This window comes from Pecten maximus, chromosome 3, assembly GCF_902652985.1.
Source record: "Pecten maximus chromosome 3, xPecMax1.1, whole genome shotgun sequence".
NCBI lineage: Eukaryota > Metazoa > Mollusca > Bivalvia > Pectinida > Pectinidae > Pecten > Pecten maximus.
The window spans coordinates 1,938,232-1,958,041 of record NC_047017.1 but is presented as its reverse complement, the minus strand read 5'-3'; the positions used below and the strand labels follow the sequence as shown (position 1 = coordinate 1,958,041).

Sequence of the window (19,810 nt, the reverse complement as noted above, 5' to 3'; positions counted from 1 at the left end):
TGGTATGTGTGCTATTTTTCATTAATGTTGAACAAGTTGCTACAGCGCCGACGAAGAGTAATTGTGATTGGTTTAAAACAAGAATAGGCTGTAGTGTATTGTTATACAATACCCCAAAGTAAATACTTTATACTAGTACCACCTTCCAAAAGTTAAAGCTTCCAATTGTACCTTTTAAATTTAAAATGGAAAAATAATTATTTGCATCCCGAAGAAAGTCTATCTTGCTCCGCTTCTACCAACTTCGACATTTTCGTGGTACATGTAGGAAAGGTTTATTTTAAGAAAGATAAATTCTGTTATTTTTAACAATGTAGTTCTTTATTCATGTACACGTAGAATTGAGATATCACTTTGTGATATTATCATTATGCACATAGTTGGTACTTGTTTTTACATGAACACATCTATGCCAGCTGTTAATTTTTGTATGTATATATTTCCACTGAGGACTCGAGTTATACCAAACACATGTTAGACAATATACATCATCTTTAGTAGCTGATACGGACCCTGTGCAGTTTACAATTCTACCTGTTTGAAGAAGCATGTTCAGTTAGCCGAATACTATTGTATAATGCATCTTACATTAATTCATTACCATGTTTTAAGACCTGTCATTGTTTGTTGTCGATGTGATATCGCAGCCAGTTACTCCACAACGACTATTATCCTTCAATATAAACATTCCCCACCTGAGGTAAATCTGGGTATTACATCAAATCATAAAACTGGGCTTAATTAATACTCATTGCACCGAGTGAGCACTCACTTCTACTGAGTAAGAATTGCCCCTTACAAGCTTCAGCAGACGTCTTTCATGAAAAATTTGATGACGATACCAATAATCAAAGAAGAATACGGACATCCCTGAACGACAGGTAGCACAGGAGTTGTTCACCACAGAATGAAAGATTTGTATCATAACGATTTAAATTTAAAAAAAAAAAAACGTTGTCTGGGTCGATACTCGAGTAATTCAATTTGACATCACGGATGATGACAGTAATGGACGTAAAATTGAAAAAGAGAGAGAAGGAAAATATAAGAGAGGAAGAAAACCAGATAAACAAAACTTGCACACAACAACATCAGATTAACATAAGATAACTACTTTATTTAACATGAAAATCAAACTTATCTGTTATTCGAACTCGTTACACTTAAACCTGTGCTCACAAACTCACCGACGTAACCACAAAGCCTTCACGACTGATTCCACAACGTGTAAAGTCGCAGGCATCATTTTAAACAGTTGCATATATACGTATACACATATGCAATTTACCTATTTTCCTTTCTTGAATATCGACTCGTCTGCCAAACATTTGATTAGGTAAATATATAATTTAGTGTAAACATGGTGCGGGTGATGTTTTGGAGAGACAGTTCAGAAGTTGCAGGGAATTGCCATCATAACCTTTGAACTTTGACGTCGAGGGGGATATGAAAGACAGCAGTTGTTTATGAACAGCATTCCTCTACTTCTGATAGAATATTTTAGCAGGTAAGACATTAAATTTCAACAAAATCAAATAGCCCTTTTGCTGTCATATAAGCATGAAAAGTTGGGCGAAAATATTGTTGATATACCGCATAAGGTTTAAAGCTAAACCTCAAAAGTAGCCAATAGAGAAAGCTAAACTCCTAACAAGCCAACATCGTTAGTTTTGGTTACCACACGTTTTATTCGATGTAGTTTGGCTATTATGCACTCCTTAAGCGCATTGCAGCACATTGTCTTATTTCATATCCATGGTTCAGTCATAGAGAAGTCAGCAGCTTCACAAATGCAGTGATATAGTACTTGGTGGACAATTTGTTCAAAAACTTAAATGTGAGGTTATTGCTCGTTCAAAAATTTCACTAAACAAGCTTGTGCATAATAGATATGAAAAAAACCTTGTACAAATCAAACATCCGTTATGGAATGTTTCAAGTATACATTATCATCGATTCTTGTCTGTAGTGCTCTACTACGGCTTAAAGGCGCATGCATTGCAATAATTAACATGCATGTGATCAAATGATTTTACATACAAGTGAAGGACTTTCGTATCGAAGAAAAAAATCAAATATCCATAATTACTTCATGTATTTCTACTGTAATATGAAATCTAAGCACTATGTCAACTGGGTTTTGAGGAGGTGAAAAAAAACATGAAATGCACATGCATGATTTAAACGGGACAGAATCGAGACCTCCCGATCAGGATAGCAAAGTTTGAATATGAATCGCCTAGTCCTCGTCGACAATGCCATATTCGTGTACAGAGTACAGTACATCATGGCAATCATGCATGCTAGATAGCATAACCTGATTAGTTTGTCCTTCATTCTAGTATATAATAATGACATTCATCGTCAATTGAAATGATTGCACAGAAGACAATCATAATAAAACACTTATCTATTAAAAGAGAATTAGATACACAAGTGTCAAAATGATTCGGACTACACCACACGGCTGTTTCGTCCTTCATATTGGAGATTGAAAAATACATATGGTTCGAGAAAAGCCAATCACAATTACCTGGTAATACCAGAAAACACAGGTATTGTTTAATAAAGTTCAAGCAGTATCAATGAAGCCTAAAATTTAGAATCGTTTACACGCAAACGTTTCTTTCAGTTTTGAAGCAATGTTGGGTGAGCATACTGATATAAATCGGTAATAAACAAAGTTGCTATCTTAATGAACAAAGGAGAAGCAATTGTGAAAATTCACGGCAAACCTATTTAACTAATATCTAAATAGGTTTACAAATTTTGGATGTCTGAACAATGTACAGTCAACAATAAAAAGCAATAGATATCGTCTGCAGGATATGTGTCAATTCTTAACCTACGGTGCATGTTTAAGCAACTATAATTGTAAAAAAAAAAAACACTGATAGAAATGTTATCCGGCATTTTTTTTTTTTATATATATATATATATATATATTTCATATACATGAAACAAACACTTTTAATTGATTACAAAAATTAAAGGTTTGCGCAACCTTAGTTTGTAAATATCTATATCAGTGCGAAGCAATAACATTACAATTAGGTAGGTCCTACACGAATGCATGCTCGTATGCTGAATGCTGTGCGTGGACTCGTCACTCGCACCTCTTTATGCCATTGACCTCAACCGAGGTCAACAGTGCTTTAAAACTCGTAAACGTACATGGCTCGAGTATCGCTTTTTCTACAGATATAGTAGCTTTAATGATTATGAGGTATACGGATTTATTACATTTTTACCAGGAAAACATCGAAAATGATTCATTCTATAAATATGATATTCTTCACTAATGAAAAATATCACCTTTTCTCATTTGACCAATCAAAACATTGCTTACAAACGACAATGGGAAATATTAAGATTTGCATATATCTCTCCGTCATGTTATGTAGCGTCATAATGCAAGATAGAATACATAACGTGACGATTTGGCGTACTTTTTATGAGCCTTTGACAGCACTCGGAACTCCTCGGATGTTATTACACAGCCGAGGAGTTCCAATTGCTTTGACAGGGGACCGCAATGAATTCTGGGAGAGATTAAGCTTCCATGGTATATTTTGCTATGAAATGTAATAAACAGAATATCTAACAGTATCCTTAGTAATATTTTGATATTTAACATTTTGATGGCAGAATAAAACCTTGTATTTGTTTTTAAAAACCGTAAATAAAACTTAAGGACCGTGATTTGACATTGTACAGTTATTGAATTCGTTCTAATTGTTATGAAAATCAGTTTGTCTGTGTATGCTGTAGATTTAAAAGACCAAATTGTATTTATCTTGTTTAATTTCGCACAAACATCTGTAAACCTGTATTTCGTCACCAATCCACCTTTATGCTTATATCACAAATGCTGTTACACAGTTTATACCCGGTGAGCGTTCTGTAGTCACTCAAGTGAAATCTGCTCTTATCACTAAACGGGTACAGTAGTGGCCTCGAATATTTCAGTTGATATATGACATGGAAGGAGATATGTGTCAAGAATTTTTCTCGTACATCGGGAAGAAACACTAGCATTATAGCGAGTTTCCTAGTTTATCTTTCATCGTCGTAATCGTTGTAACCACAGTAAAGTTAAATATGGATGATCAATCTGGATCAGACACTATTCCACAGAAAACGTCGCCACTCATTTTCTATGTGAATGGGAAGAGGGTAAGTTTAAGTTCCTTATGTTCATTTCAGGTATCGAAATAAACATCCTCATGGAAGTTATGTCCTATATCAAGGTATGCTTTATGCCAGATATACAGTCAGCTGTGAATCAGAGTTTCAGACTTGTTGTAAATATACATTATATGAATACATTTTGTATTTTATTATTCTATATGGTCCATTATACCTTTAAAATTTATGGTTTAAGACACAAAATGATCTGGCAAAGAATCTTAACTGGAAAGGGTATTTAAATGGACGAGCTGAGGTGTGCATGAGCATTTCATAAAAACGGGTGTAAGTTATTTGTATATCTGAAGTACTTTGACATTAGCTATTTCAAAACGACATTGTCAATGCACTTTACAAAATACAGTTTTAAAAACTGTATGTGTCACAAAATAATTTTAAGCTAATGTTATGTATATAGTCATCCGTCTAGTGAGCAACGATAAGGGTTAAAATATGTGGAATTCGAATCGTTTCATCAAGCATGAAAGGAAAGATTTTTTAAACGAATCAGCGTTTAATTTTTAAAATGTTAATATTACGCCAAGTGATAACTTCGCCACACATGCATGATCTTGTATCACTAAGAAAACATCCCGGGTCCAATAATGCCTTGTTTTCAGCTCAGCCGAAGTAACATTACACCTCCGCCTATGTTTATTGAGGTCGTGTTGTGTGGTTACTGAAGCGATCGTCAGTGACTTCAACGTTTACATATATCCACATCAACTCTACGGAGAGAGTGACTAGCTCGCAAATGGATTTTTTCTTTCTGTCTCATAATCATCTTTCTTTCCTTTGTTTGGCCATATATCCTTGTTTGACCTTCCATCCAAGCAAGGAAGGTTCCGTGTTCTGGCCTAGACCAAAACAAATAAAAAAGGGGCTTAGTTATGGTTTTAAAGGTTCATTGATTGGCGTTAATGACCGATATCTCAATGTATATGTAACAGGATTGGATGCCGTGCCACAGCGGCAAATGAGCACAAATATGTAGGCTAGTATACAGTTATCATTACCTTAACTAAAACGTACATTAAACACAAGACATTCTAGTTAGTGCCCGTCTGCGATATTGATGACATACGCCTGGTACATCTAGGTCGAATGCTTGTTGTGTCAAATTCTCAGTACTGACGACACATGCCTGGATGATCTAGGTCAAATCCACGTCAGGTTGTCCGTATTGACGACACACCTCGTACATCTAGGTCGAATGCGTGTTGTGTCAAATTCTCAGTATTGACGACATTCCTGGTAGATCTAGGTCGAATCCACGTCAGGACGTCAGTATTGACGACATACCTGGTAGATTTAGGTCGAATTCGTTTTATATTATATTTTCGGATCGGCATGCCAACGAGTATCGATCTCGTGTAACTTCATAATGCATAAGGAATTATAATATTGCCTAATAAGGAAATCTTGCTGACCATAAAAGCTGACCTCTCAGTGTAAATTTACATGCATTCTGTATTCCCATACAGAGGTAAATAACAGGCATTGAGACTCGGACCTCCACAATCTAGACCAGAACGTGATATTTCAGTATGATGACACCACTATCCAATGCTGGGTTTGGTTTATTTTATTTAACGTCCTATTAACAATCAGTGTCATTTAAGGACGTGACTGGTTTTAAAAGTGGAGGAAAGCTGGAGTACCCGGAGAAAAACCATCGAACCACGATCAGTAACCTGGCAACTGCCCAACTTGGGAGTCGAACTCGAAACCCAGAGTTGGAGGGCTAGTGATAAAGTGTCGGGACAATCGGCCATCGCAGCCCCCTATTCAATGCGCAAGTTATTAAGGATACAAGAACTGATATATGAAATTAAATACTAACCAAGCATGTCAAGAAACAATGGTAAAATATAGCAAACTCTGAGCAAAAATTTGAATTTCAAGAAGACGCTTGAAAAAGTACAATAGAATATGCTCATCTGCTCCGACAGGTAAAGCCTCATATACTCCATCAAAATATGACACATATATTATGTCACTTCCCCAAAAGTACCATATTGGTGGCATCGGAGACTATAGTAATATCAACGAGTACCAACTAAGTATGGCTTTATATCGGACATAGAAATACAGGATTTGCCAATGAGATCATGAATTCAGCCATACAGCTCTTTGGAAACCCTTTGTTGTCAGTATTTCCGTTAGCAATAGACATTTATCATGGAAATCGTGAAGAGCAGGTCTTCGCATTGGACATGTAAATACCGTAGGTAGTGGAGGTAAATTTACCACAAGGATATTGAAATACTGTTATAATACTAGATAAGTTGCTGCTCGGATAATCTCTTCTATACAATCAGTGTCTTATGAAACCATAAAACAAGTCGACCAAAAATGGGACAAAGTATGTTCAAATACTTACATCTGTATGTTGTCGACCAGGATATTTAAAGATGATACATTGCTGACAGCGTATACACTGTTTTTAACGGAAATGCATGAAAGAGAGTCCGTAATATAGAAATATGTTTAATAAACACCATCAGAAAACAATACCTTATGCTTCTCTATTTCCTTAAATAATGACTACATTGTCCTTGAAGAACAATTGAGTATCTATTCGCTAGGTTTTTGAAAAGATAAAATTAGAAACTGGTTCTTTTGGAAGGAGGTTATAACGTAAGTAATTATTCTTTTGTATTGTACAACAATGTAGCTGAATGGTTTCTTGTTTTCAGTGGATCATAATGACCTTTCGTCAGATGTAGTTACTTTTATGATCGTCGATGAATTCACTGGACCGTAGTCGTTTGTTTAATGAAATATGATTCTCAAACATGAACACTACTTGTAACACTGTTCGACTACTTGTAAACGAAATTCCTATAAGGATGGTGTTTATAATTAAGAAGGGTATTTCAAAGAGTGAAAAGAAAAGTTTTGAAAGAAAGAATGTTTTAAGAAGTGGATTTAAAAATTAATCAAAAACACGTTTTAGTTCTTCTAAATCTCAAATTCCCTCTATTAGATTAAGCACTATCTCGAGACATAATTAAAAACTAGCATATAATGACATACACCAAGTTTCGTAATCCAATACAGACGAGGCAGGTTCGCATTCTTATGATTAATCTATGATTTGATAGATAGCAATTGTGACGCATTACTAGGTAGTGCTTTGTCTTTTGAAACATTTTGAAATCAATATTGTCTTCGTTATCAAGTAAGAAGCAGTTAAATAAATGTAATAATAGGGATTCTATATTACATGCATTGAAATAAGAAAATAATGAAGAAACCGTTGACGTTATGTATAAAGAAGTAGGTTCCACGACATTGAAGTTGTATGTTTTTAGAGAATTCTTGAGTTTTCTTATCATAGCCTTTCTGTAGAAAAACCTTCTGAATATAAACAGATGGGTGTGTCCTTATCAATATAATTTCTTTGTTATTATGCGAAAGCTTTTCGTACGATACCCGACGAATTTGAAAGAAATATTCAAATTAATGTTTATATAGCATTGTACTAAAATCTTATAGTATAGGTCTCGAATTAGAACTGTAGAGCGAGTACAGTAAGATCCCTCCGATAATAAATCATAGCACTTGAATAGGATATTCCGCACAATGTAGGAATCCATAATTATGATGCTTGAAATCAAAAAGCACAAAAAAGCACTGTTCATGTTCTTATAGAAATTGCACACATCAATTTACCATATAAACAAACATACGATATTTGATTTATAGAAATTCATACAGATATAGCTTGGTCGATACGCACATAGAATTGAGTTTGTCGAACAGTGTAAAATAGTTGTGTATATTTTAACATACACTAGAAATAATCCTAACTCCGCAATAAAATTGATATCACTACAGGAAATATACAATGTACACCATCGGGTAGTTACCTACTATTTTGCATAAAATCTATGATCCAGTGATTCTTTAGCTACGGATTCCCGAATCCACTATATTTAGGTGTATACTGACCGACCAATGGTCATCAATTTTGCTTGTCTAAACCTAACATAGATAAAATATGTTGATGCTGACAATAGTTTTAAAAAGTAGAAAATGTCCTTAAGAGGTAAATTTTGCGGGGGGGATCTCTAAGATAAGGTATATTGCCCAAGTCTAGATCTGCATCCCACACAAGAAAGGTAAACCAGAAGACAAAAACATGTTAAATAAATATTCTTGATCTTTTCTCTCCAAAATTGCAGTAGACATCTTAAGCACATACATGATTAAAAAGCAATGATAACATCCTACGTCGTTTGAATTCATCCCCATATCTTCAATCCAAACAACCAGTTGGTAGAAAAAAAGGTTTCAAAATAAAAATGGTCGATGTTGGGCAATAAGAACTTTGATGTCCACAAGCACAGCTTTAAAACGACAATGAATACAGATAGTCTAGCTATAACCAAGTTGCTTTGCAAGTTTAAGACACTCGATGTGAGCTTATTTTATCTGTTTGTTTCGTATTTTCGAGAGGAGCTGTACGCACCGTGACTGGTAAACAGTTCCTTCTAATCTGGGTTAGATTAAAGAAGACTGACCTTGACCTCTCGTTGTTATCCGCTGCAGAGATATTACCTGAGCAGAAACCTGGATGAACACACAAGACACACACATATGTCGTTATCATTTTACAGTGTTCTTCAAGTAGTGTGTATTTATATTCTATTGGGATATCCCAAATGGTATATGGATTATCTTCATGTATACTATAAAAGGTTCAACCAAAGGTCACATGTCGAGAGTTTGGCATCTTACTTGAAAGATACCACAAACTATCTGAAATAGACACCCTTTAGTAATCTACCTGATGATAAACTCTTAGTTACCATGTATTTTGTCTCCCTCTACACCAACATTCCACACAAAATTGCTGTGCAGCTTGGGACACTCTCGAGAATAAGCATCCTTCAACAGATGGTTGGGTGGAACTTCTGAACCTAGTGCTCGTATTGAACAATGTTTCCAATCAACGAGGAACACTACTGCAAACAGTTAGTGTTGTTAGAAGGATCGCTTGGCATTTAAATTATAATTATATACACGACGTCCTGCATTAGGCTTCCATGTTTTTATTCATCTTCACCATACATTAACAATCAAATCAACTTCCGGTAACAATATCCGGATTTTGGTAAAAACCAATATCAACAAAATAAATCAATTCCGGAATAGGATTGTCTCACTTCGACCATACGCATGATACAACCAGATATATCACAGACCAGTAAATACTTAATATACGACATGCCCCCGCCCCCCGGAAAATTGGGCTCCGTGAAATTTAAACCTGGCCGTGAGAAATTTGATCACAACATTTCGGCCATTGGCACCAAGATGGCACCGTCATACATGTTTATTGGCTACTTAAGGTAACATTACTCGTAACAGCTCACTCGAAACCACTCAGCAGATTTGAAGTCATTGATGGTGGACATCAATTTGAGAGTCTATTAGGTAATTCATTCGTTTTGCGACAAAAACACTTTGGAACGCTAATGGAAAATGATCACGGATTTACACACTAAATCCATCCAGTTGTCATCCACCTCAAACCACAGGGAGCATTCCATATCCACAAGCGTTGGGCTTTGAGAATCACACGCATTGTCTCTGACGAGGATGTCGATGCAGCTCTAGCTGATACCGAGATCGACAGAGGGAAAAGGCAATGTCAGACTAAAACCTGGCAGAGTGCTAGCTGTGGAAACATTTCACCATGGCACGCCACTTTTTTCAGCAATCTTCCAGAAACACTGATATATCCTGCTGTTGTTTAGTTAATTCGGGGGTATTTCCCCCGAAACCCCAAAGTAACAGCAGACCATTCATTCAATTATGCTTTCGCTCTCTCGTTCTTACCTCGTATTTTCGCGCCATCCACCCAAATACATGTATATGAAAGCTACGTTCAGAGTCCAACAAAGATTTAATATGTTCGGTGTTTACACTGTGCTTTGGGGGTTTACATTATGTTTTTGGTGTCTTCACGATGTTTTTGGTGTGTGTTTTATCATATTGTCCGCGTTATAAATCCTTATGTCTGCGTGATTAATCGGTTTGTTAGATCTAATTGTTGCTGTTTTTGCCAGCGGCTGAAAGCTTTCTTTCTTGAACAACCTTTGATCTGGCTGTCAGAAAACCACAATTCGATTAATCGGGGACTGAAACAAAATTATATTATATTGATTTTCCTTTTAAATCATTTTGCAGGTTGTCGATAACGACTCCGACCCGGAAACAACTCTTCTTCAATTTCTTCGCACAAACTGTATCCTTGAATGTTTGGTATTTCGATAAGGAAAATCCACATAATTGTATAAGACAATCTGGGTATGATCTGAAATGGCTTGTTCGCTCAAAACACAGCTACCTTTGTCTACATTTGTAGTTTCTGTAATCTAGCAGTTGTGTTCTCAAACAGAATGAACTGAACTCTCGCTTACATATCGATAGCTCTAACGATTGTTTGCTGAATCAGGTCCTACCATAATACGCTGTGTTATTCCACTCTTTTGATCAGTCGGAATTTTCTCGCGTGCTTCGTATTCCGTGATATTTTGTTGACGTCATCGCGAATTGCTTCGACACAATACCGTCGTGTTAAGGCTGTGACCTGTTACACAATTTGCTACTGATCGGTATGGAAAACTGTTACGTTCTCCCAGCTCTTGCAACATATTCATGATCCATGCAACGACTTTGCCGACAAGAATTTCCTCAATGATTTTGATAGTGATGACTTTATAGCATCTAAACACAAGAATTGTCGGCGACGTATAGAAAGTCGGGATTCCTTTTAAAATGTTAACGAGAAAAAGACACAGATTGAAATATCATCTGTCACTCAGAATACATTATAATTTTTATAATACTTATATACTATTTGGATAATAGGATGAAAATAGTTTGCCATATCAAAAAGGGACTTTTATTTTTTATATTTTCACTTATTTGCATATGTCAGCAAACAACGTCACCATCCTGCCGTTGCCGACTCGTATTCTTTAGGTAGAAACATGTCACAAGACTCGTAGTTGTTGGATGCAGTATGTATTTCACTCCTGTTAGTTATGTTTTAAAAGTTCCAAAAAACGCTCTCTAAAGCTCGTGTCTTTTGTAACCTAAAAACATCACTCGAGTAAAATAAATGCCATATCCAAACAACCACTCTTTGTGTAACCTCTATTAATCAAATATTGTTCGTGACTTCACTTTTTTCACATGTCCTACTGTATGAATGCATACAGACTGTGACTAGAAGCAACGCTAGATAACAATGATTTCATATTTTTGTTTATTTACATGGTCACGGTAGGTTGACCATACTGAGTAACGTGTTTGTATACTTCTTTTATATTTCAGTATACACTAGTTTTGATGTGAAATAAACAAGCCATACATATTTTATAAAAATTCTCAAAATCTAAGATTTTTTATCTCATCTGTATGAATCCAAGGTGTCACATAATTGTAAAGCGAATCAGGTTTGCTTAAACGACATATGCTTCGAAGCGAAATGTGAACGACACCACCGTCCTTGGGAAACCAAAGCAAAGTCGAAAAAGGTTGATATTTGTCATGTTAATATTTTAGGGCCCGACAAAGGAAAACACCTGTTGTTGTTGTTGATTTTAGGACGATGTATTTGAGAACCCCATGTGGAATCAGTTTTCCTATTTATTCCCCAATATCTCTCATTTTTTGTTTGCTGTGTTGTGAGAAAAGACATCAGTCCTTGAAAAAGGTGTTTCTCAAAACTGCCTGATGCGCATTCAGTGTTGAAAGATATAGCACTGTTCAGTCCGTCGGAGGTCAAATGAGGCTAGGTAGCGTGTAATGTCTTCGTGTTTAGTTTACAATATTTTCTTTAAAATTCAGCGAAGCGGCACAGTCAACTTTGTATGTTGTTTCCATAAGTAGGTCACGTCTCTAGATAAAGTTTAGACGTAATACAGCTAATTATTTAGAAATTCATTCCGAAACATGCAACTGGAAACTATATAAGATCAAAGGTGAAATATCAACCCCATACGGTAAAATGCATTGTTTAGCATATATTAGCCCAGCTACAGAAACGTAAAGGTTTACGGCACACCAAAAATCGTCCGTACAGTGTAAGCACAATCGTTCGATGTGCGATCGTAGTGCAAAGTTGTGCGATTACAACTATAGTTAAGTATGATTGGGTGATACATATTGCTAACTGACAAAAAAATACGGAATGTGTCGTGTCATGGACTTGTGGATTACAATCATAATACATATAATGTTATTTTAGTTTGTGTTCGTTTGAAATCGAAAACGGAACTTTTATCATATGCATAGACATGTACAGTTAGATAGTTAATATTCCTATTCATATATCTTCATATCCGAATATATTTTTATCATTTTACATTGACGTATATTAGTTTCGCGCTTGAAATGCATACAAAAGTGAATTTTGGTATGGTTTCTATATGTGACGACGGATATTTCATGCCTCGACTACGAGTGATATTCTAAGGTGTACTATGTTATATACCCTAATCTTTTGTCCTGGCGGTATTTACAATCAACATCTTTAAGTCATTGGCATGTTTGAAAAACATAAATCTTCGTTATCACGACTCAAATGAACATTACACACCGACCCAATGGGATCGCAACACTCTGTTGATATCTTGTTGAAAAAAAATCGATAACGTAGACTTAATATATTATTCAGATTTAAGCTGATCTGTCTTGGTAGAATACAAGATAACCTAGTTTCTACCTGATGTCGTGTAGGATATTATAGAAACGATCTTATCATGAAAACTGTTACAGACAGTTAAGTATTAGTCATAATCATTTCATTGTTTTTTAATTTTATATCAACAACGATAGCAATCATACAATCATACAATTATGCAATCTTGATCGCCCATCGCACGACACAATCGCACGTATATTATATTGTTATACGTAATCCACACATCGTGTCACTACTATAACAGTATCATAGCTATGATACTATAGATAACAGGAAATCACAGGCTTGGTATAATAATCACATGCTATCATTGCCTTAGTACAACAGCATATAAGTTGGCATTGCCTTGGTACAACAGCATATAAGTTGGCATTGCCTTAGTACAACAGTAAGTTATCATTGTCTTAGTACAACAGCTTATAAGTTATCATTGCCTTAGTACAACAGCATATAAGTTATCATTGCCTTAGTACAACAGCATATAAGTTATCATTGCCTTAGTACAACAGCATATAAGTTATCTTTGCCTTGGAACAACAACTCACAAGTTGTCATTACCTTGGAACAATAACTCACAAGTTGTCATTACCTTGGAACAATAACTCACAAGTTGTCATTACCTTGGAACAATAACTCACAAATTGTCATTACCTTGGTACAATAACTCACAAGTTGTCATTACCTTGGTACAATAACTCACAAGTTATCATTACCTTGGTACAATAACTCACAAGTTGTCATTACCTTGGAACAATAACTCACAAGTTATCATTACCTTGGTACAATAACTCACAAGTTGTCATTACCTTGGAACAATAACTCACAAGTTGTCATTACCTTGGAACAATAACTCACAAGTTGTCATTACCTTGGAACAATAACTCACAAGTTGTCATTACCTTGGTACAATAACTCACAAGTTGTCATTACCTTGAAACAATAATACAAGTTGTCATTACCTTGGAACAATAACTCACAAGTTATCATTGCCTTGGAACAATAACTCACAAGTTATCATTGCCTTGGAGCAATAACTCACAAGTTATCATTGCCTTGGAACAATAACTCACAAGTTGTCATTACCTTGGTACAACAACTCACAAGTTGTCATTACCTTGGTACAACAACTCACAGTTGTCATTCATTGCCTTGGTACAACAACTCACAAGTTGTCATTGTCTTGGAACAATAACTCACAAGTTGTCATTACTTTGGAACAATAACTCACAAGTTGTCATTACCTTGGTACAATAACTCACAAGTTGTCATTACCTTGGTACAACAACTAACAAGTTATCATTACCTTGGAACAATAACTCACAAGTTGTCATTACCTTGGTACAATAACTCACAAGTTGTCATTACCTTGGTACAATAACTCACAAGTTGTCATTACCTTGAAACAATAATACAAGTTGTCATTACCTTGGAACAATAACTCACAAGTTATCATTGCCTTGGAACAATAACTCACAAGTTATCATTGCCTTGGAGCAATAACTCACAAGTTATCATTGCCTTGGAACAATAACTCACAAGTTGTCATTACCTTGGTACAACAACTCACAAGTTAGCATTGCCTTTGTACAATATCACACGAGTTGGCATTGCCTTGGTACAATAGCTTATAAGCTATTATAGTCTTTGATCAACTACTATTAAGTTACCATATCTTTCAAGTTATCCAAATTGAATTAAGAATATTGCATTTATATATTTTTAATATTGATCTGACACGATCAGTTGGTTCCAGTCTTTAAATAAACAAAAATTAGCATATAAGTTCCTTACCTTATATAAGTACGACTGACGGGGACCAAGCTTGGCTGTGGGGAAGGAGGATGTGGCGCATGTACAGTGATGGTCTCCAAGTACGACTCCCATAGCAACCAGGTCAGGTAAGTGGAAATTCATCTGTCTACAGATAATTTGTTTTATTATATGTATTATAGAAAGTCGGTACGACATCGTAAATATGAAATACATTTTGCTAAATGCTTAGCTATAAATGTGAACTACTTATTGTTAAATGCGAAATGCTTAAAGCTGTATTTTTTGTTTCTTCACCGTTGTACTACATATTTTAAAATGTTGGTAATGAGGGAAAATCGTTCCTTTGTAACTGAGGATTACAACACTAGAAATATTGAAAACACGCACGGTTTGCTTCAAAGACAGTATTGCCGCTTTGACAATAAGTCTAGAATAACGGGAGTATATTCAGCTTTTCGAATCACTATGGCCTATTAGATGCAAGTCTTTTTTACAAAAACAGCATTTTGCATTAGGAGGTCTGGCTAAAGGATTGATGCTAAATGCGAAATGCTCAGTAGACCTAAAAATAGAAGTGTCTGTCTTGAACCAATAGACGCCTTGTTTACAAATTATTCGTTTTAGTTCGATTACCCACAATTACAACGGAACGTTTTTCTTCCGGGTTTCTACATTAAAAATTACACACACAAAAACAAAACCAATTTAGCATTTCGAATAAAACATTTAGCATGTTGTACCGGCTTTCAATAATGTCTTTATACAAAAACAGGTCGATGAAATAATGTCTATATTGAAACGGAAATATAAACACTGTCGTAAACACTGATGTTAAATGGCGAATCTGTTATATAGCAGTAATAAACATACGATGTCCATATTATAGGTTATGCAATACAGATTTTTTTAAAATTATTATTATTTCTTTTTAGGCATTTCTCCGTAAATGCATGCCTGGCACCGATTTGTTCACTTCACGGTCTAGCCGTTACGACAGTGGAAGGCATCGGGAGCATCAAACATGGACTCCATCCAGTACAGGTACATAGAGAATACATATAGCCAGTGTCTTAATATAAAAATGGCGAGCCTTGGCGAGCCACTTTTGTCTTTCGGTCCCGAGCCAGCTTATATTCTAAGACACTGACCATGTATTCTATTTATCCTGCAACAGTAATAACAAGAAATATCTTTTAAAATGATAAACGGCATAGTTTTATTGCTGGTGGTTATAATGTAAAACTGCTGGTAAAATAAATTAACAAACTAATGCGCTTCACCACGGATAAAAAAATTATATCAGTTTGAATAATTTGTGTTGATTAGAAGACTGCATTTGAATCAGGAATACAATTTTATTAATTTGAAAAGATACATCCACTTATTCAGCTTGTATTCAATTTTAACTTGGTTTCGTTTTTAAATGCATATCTTCATTTTGCATTTACCGCAGCATTGACCAATCACATACTTCATCTTGACCAGTAACGCCATCTGTCGCGTCATATCCGGGGCGAAAAGAATATTATACTGCTATGCCGAAAAATAATCATTTTGAAGTGAAACGGTATCAACAATGATCCAATACGTTCGCCTTTTAAACGTTGTTTTACTTGGAAGGAAGTCAGTCGAATAAACGCACGTGCTAAGATTTCAAAATACAGCTGTTTTCCGTCACTGCCGTACACAGCAAAATATATGGTGGGTGTATTCCGACAATGCGCTAGCAGTTGCAGGATAAATAGCTGTTAGGATGCACATCACGTACTCGGCAGCTACGATGGTCACAGTAATCAATGAAATAAAAGTTAGATAACACATATTACCTAGAATTGTATTCGTGTGTCTGTATATGGTTCTGTAAATGAGGTATAGTGTAAAGTAACAAGATTAAATGTTTAAGATCCTATATCTGAGCGAGGTACGGACAACCCCCCCCCCCCCCCCCCCCCCCCAAAAAAGCCCCTTCACACTAATTAAAAAGTGGACAAAAGCCCCTTCATATGATATTTATTTTTCTGTTGATTTTTAATTGCTACATATACACATGTCATCAGTGGCTTCGGCAAAAGCCCCTTCATAAAAAAATGATATTTATTTTTTTATGATTTTTAATTGCTACATATACATATGTCATCAGTGGCTTCGGCAATGTAAACAACCGGTTCCAACAACAACTACTTGAACTGTTACATAAATAATAAGCTGTTACACAATATTTGCAGTATATTAGGAAGTCAAAAATTATGTGTAATCAGTGACAATTTGTTCATTGTGGAGAGCTTTCCTGATTTTTGTTTCTTACTTAATAACATAAAGTTTGAAAGAATAAATTATGATGTTTAACCACAGACATACAATGCTACACTGACATTGAACTAAGGACCTTCATTTTCCACACAATTATGCTCCAAATTTCAAATAAAAACCACAATATATATATAGTTTCTGTTTTTCAAAAGTACAGATTCATATAAAGTATACCAGCTAAATTCATAAAGAATGGGCTTTTGTCCAGGGGGGCTAATGTCCGGGGGGGGGGGGGGGGGGGGGGGGGGGGGGGGCTTTCGTCCGGAGGGGCTTTTGTCCTAGGGGCTAATGTCCGGGGGGGGGGGGGCTTTTGTCCTACACTCATCTGAGCACACAAAAAGTATAATAAAACTGAGTTGTTCTTTTAGTCCCAGTATCAGGTTGAATATTGGCCTTCATTTCAAACTTAACAAGTAAACACCCATACTCCTGAACAATTGATAAAAGATAGAGTATATCATTGGTGCCAACACTTTTGTAAATTGCTGTAAACCAAATTATTTCCGTGACGACTTAATTTCGAGTTTTGATGCCTAACGACTTTTCGCGGCGATTTACTTTCGCGATTTTCAGTCAGCAAAGGTCTGCTGTACCTTTTATTGAAACTGTTTCGCTGTGATAAATTTTCGCGAAATTAATCGCACGCAAAAATTATTTTGTTTAAAGTATCATCATTTTTTACACTTATCATATTGTAGGAGAAAATAGCCAAGTCCCATGGGTCTCAGTGCGGGTTCTGTACCCCCGGGATCGTCATGTCTATGTATACACTCCTAAGGAACATCCCTACTCCGACCATGAAGAACATGGAAAGTGCCTTTGAAGGTCAGTGAAATAGATTATGCCCAATCAAACCTTGAAAACTCAGCAAAATATATGAAAAAAGAATCAGCATAAATATAACTAATTTGTGGATGGTGAGATCTATAAATAACGAATGGGGATTAACGTGGTCTCTTTCTGTGAGGGTTTTAACTTTTGAATGAATATTTTTATGTTGATGACGTATTGAACGCTGGGTAATGATTGTGTGTATGCATATTATTGGCAACCAGCCCGGTCCATATTTTATCTAGGCAATTAGAAAAAATGCTACATATGAGGCCACGTTGGCACTTTGTAATTCCCTTTCTGGTGTACCATAACACCTTAACACACACCTAGTTACCAAGCCCGAGTTTCCTCTGGCCCTGACACTATGTCTGGTGTATGGCCATTGGGGCCCTACATCCCTACACCAGACATGGTGTCAGGGCCAGAGGAAACTCGGGTTACTTGAGTACACTTAGTACACACTAAGTGTACAGGAATATAACTTTATTAATGTGTCATTTGAAAAGATACATCCACTTATTCAGCTTATATTCAATCTTAACTTTGTTTCGTTTTTACTGGACATTGAACAATCACATACTTCATCTTGACCAGTAACGCCACCTGGCGCGTCATATCCGGGCCAAAAGAATTAATTTACGAAAAATCTGCCGAAAAATAGCCTGAAATAACTAAGATGTTAAAATGATCCTCATTGTTCTCCAATACTCAATGGAGGAAATGGACTAGGTTATGCAAGAAAGCGTTGGGAAGTCTTCGATTAGCCAATTACTCATTTATATCATTTCAAAAAATAAAAATCATTTTGTGTTGAGCTACTTTCAGCTATTTTCAACCTTCTTACTCCAAGCGTTGGGTTATATTTTTCTGTGATAAGTCGATATCTGTCACACGAATTCGTGATAACGGGAACTGGGCCTTCAATGTCGAATCGGCAGGGGCATGTTAACACCATAGAGCAGTAATAATGCCCGGATGTTATAAACAATTTAACCTATGACTTTTTGAACAGGTAATTTGTGCAGATGTACCGGATATAGGCCAATACTGGAGGGTTTTAAGGCCTTTACAAAAGTAAGTAGTTTGTTGTTGATGGATTTAGTTTATATAAACTGTCTATATATATATACATTTTTTTTTTAATTAAATTGAAATATAAAAGAGAAGCTACATATTAAAAGGAATGTTTATTGCACCGCTTTATCAGAGATATTGCAACGTAGTAGTATTCGTGGAATATTTTCGTATAAATGTTGTTGGCATAACCGATAATCTTGCCGATAATCTTGGATCATCGTTTCTACGTTTTTCACACACAAAAAAAGTGTTTAATGTGTAGCGGAATTGGACTTGACTGAACGTCGGTGGCCGGGTACTTAAATAGTTTGAGCGTCTGTATTATATATATAGTTCGGAGGTCCCGGGTTCGAGTCCCAGTCTGGTCGTTGCATTTCTTCCCTCCTGTTACATTTACCGCCCGACTAAATACCTAAGGAATTGGTATAGGGCCTCGTGTGTGTCTTTGAGTGGAAGACTATGAAGGAGGGAGGAATGTAGCGGAACTGGACTGGGCTGAACGCCGGTGGCAATGCAGCTCAAATGGTTATAGTGCCCGTCTAGAAATTGGAGGTCCCGGATTCGAGTCCCAGTCTGATTGCTGTATTTTCTCTCTCCTGTTACAAATGTACAATAATGTTGTATGGTCTATATATCCCAGGGAACCTGTGCTATGGGTGAAAACTGCTGTCGCAACCAAACCAAGGTGAACACCGATTCCACCAGACCCATGGTAAATGGGCACGGCTCAGTTGTTCAGATGTATAGCAACGGGACCTCGACAGACATATCTAATGGTCATGATGACAATCCCCAGGTAATTACATAATACAAAGTTTTATTAATACATACAAGATCAAAAGACAAGACATTCAAATCAATATAATAATATAATTTCTGCTCATTACCTTTATAATATCTTGT

At 36.0% G+C, this 19,810-nt stretch overlaps 1 protein-coding gene across 1 annotated transcript in view; it reads left to right on the top strand.

The window, feature by feature from the left end:
• Positions 1-3,951: 3,951 nt before the first annotated feature.
• LOC117324561 (xanthine dehydrogenase/oxidase-like) overlaps positions 3,952-19,810 on the top strand; it is a 53,833-nt gene continuing 37,974 nt past the window's right edge. Inside the window, exons 1-7 of the mRNA XM_033880479.1 lie at positions 3,952-4,176; positions 10,390-10,447; positions 14,715-14,811; positions 15,619-15,727; positions 17,695-17,821; positions 18,843-18,904; positions 19,548-19,703. Coding sequence (XP_033736370.1) covers positions 4,102-4,176; positions 10,390-10,447; positions 14,715-14,811; positions 15,619-15,727; positions 17,695-17,821; positions 18,843-18,904; positions 19,548-19,703 — 684 coding nt within the window. The 5' untranslated portion in view covers positions 3,952-4,101. The remainder of the gene's footprint in view (positions 4,177-10,389; positions 10,448-14,714; positions 14,812-15,618; positions 15,728-17,694; positions 17,822-18,842; positions 18,905-19,547; positions 19,704-19,810) is intronic.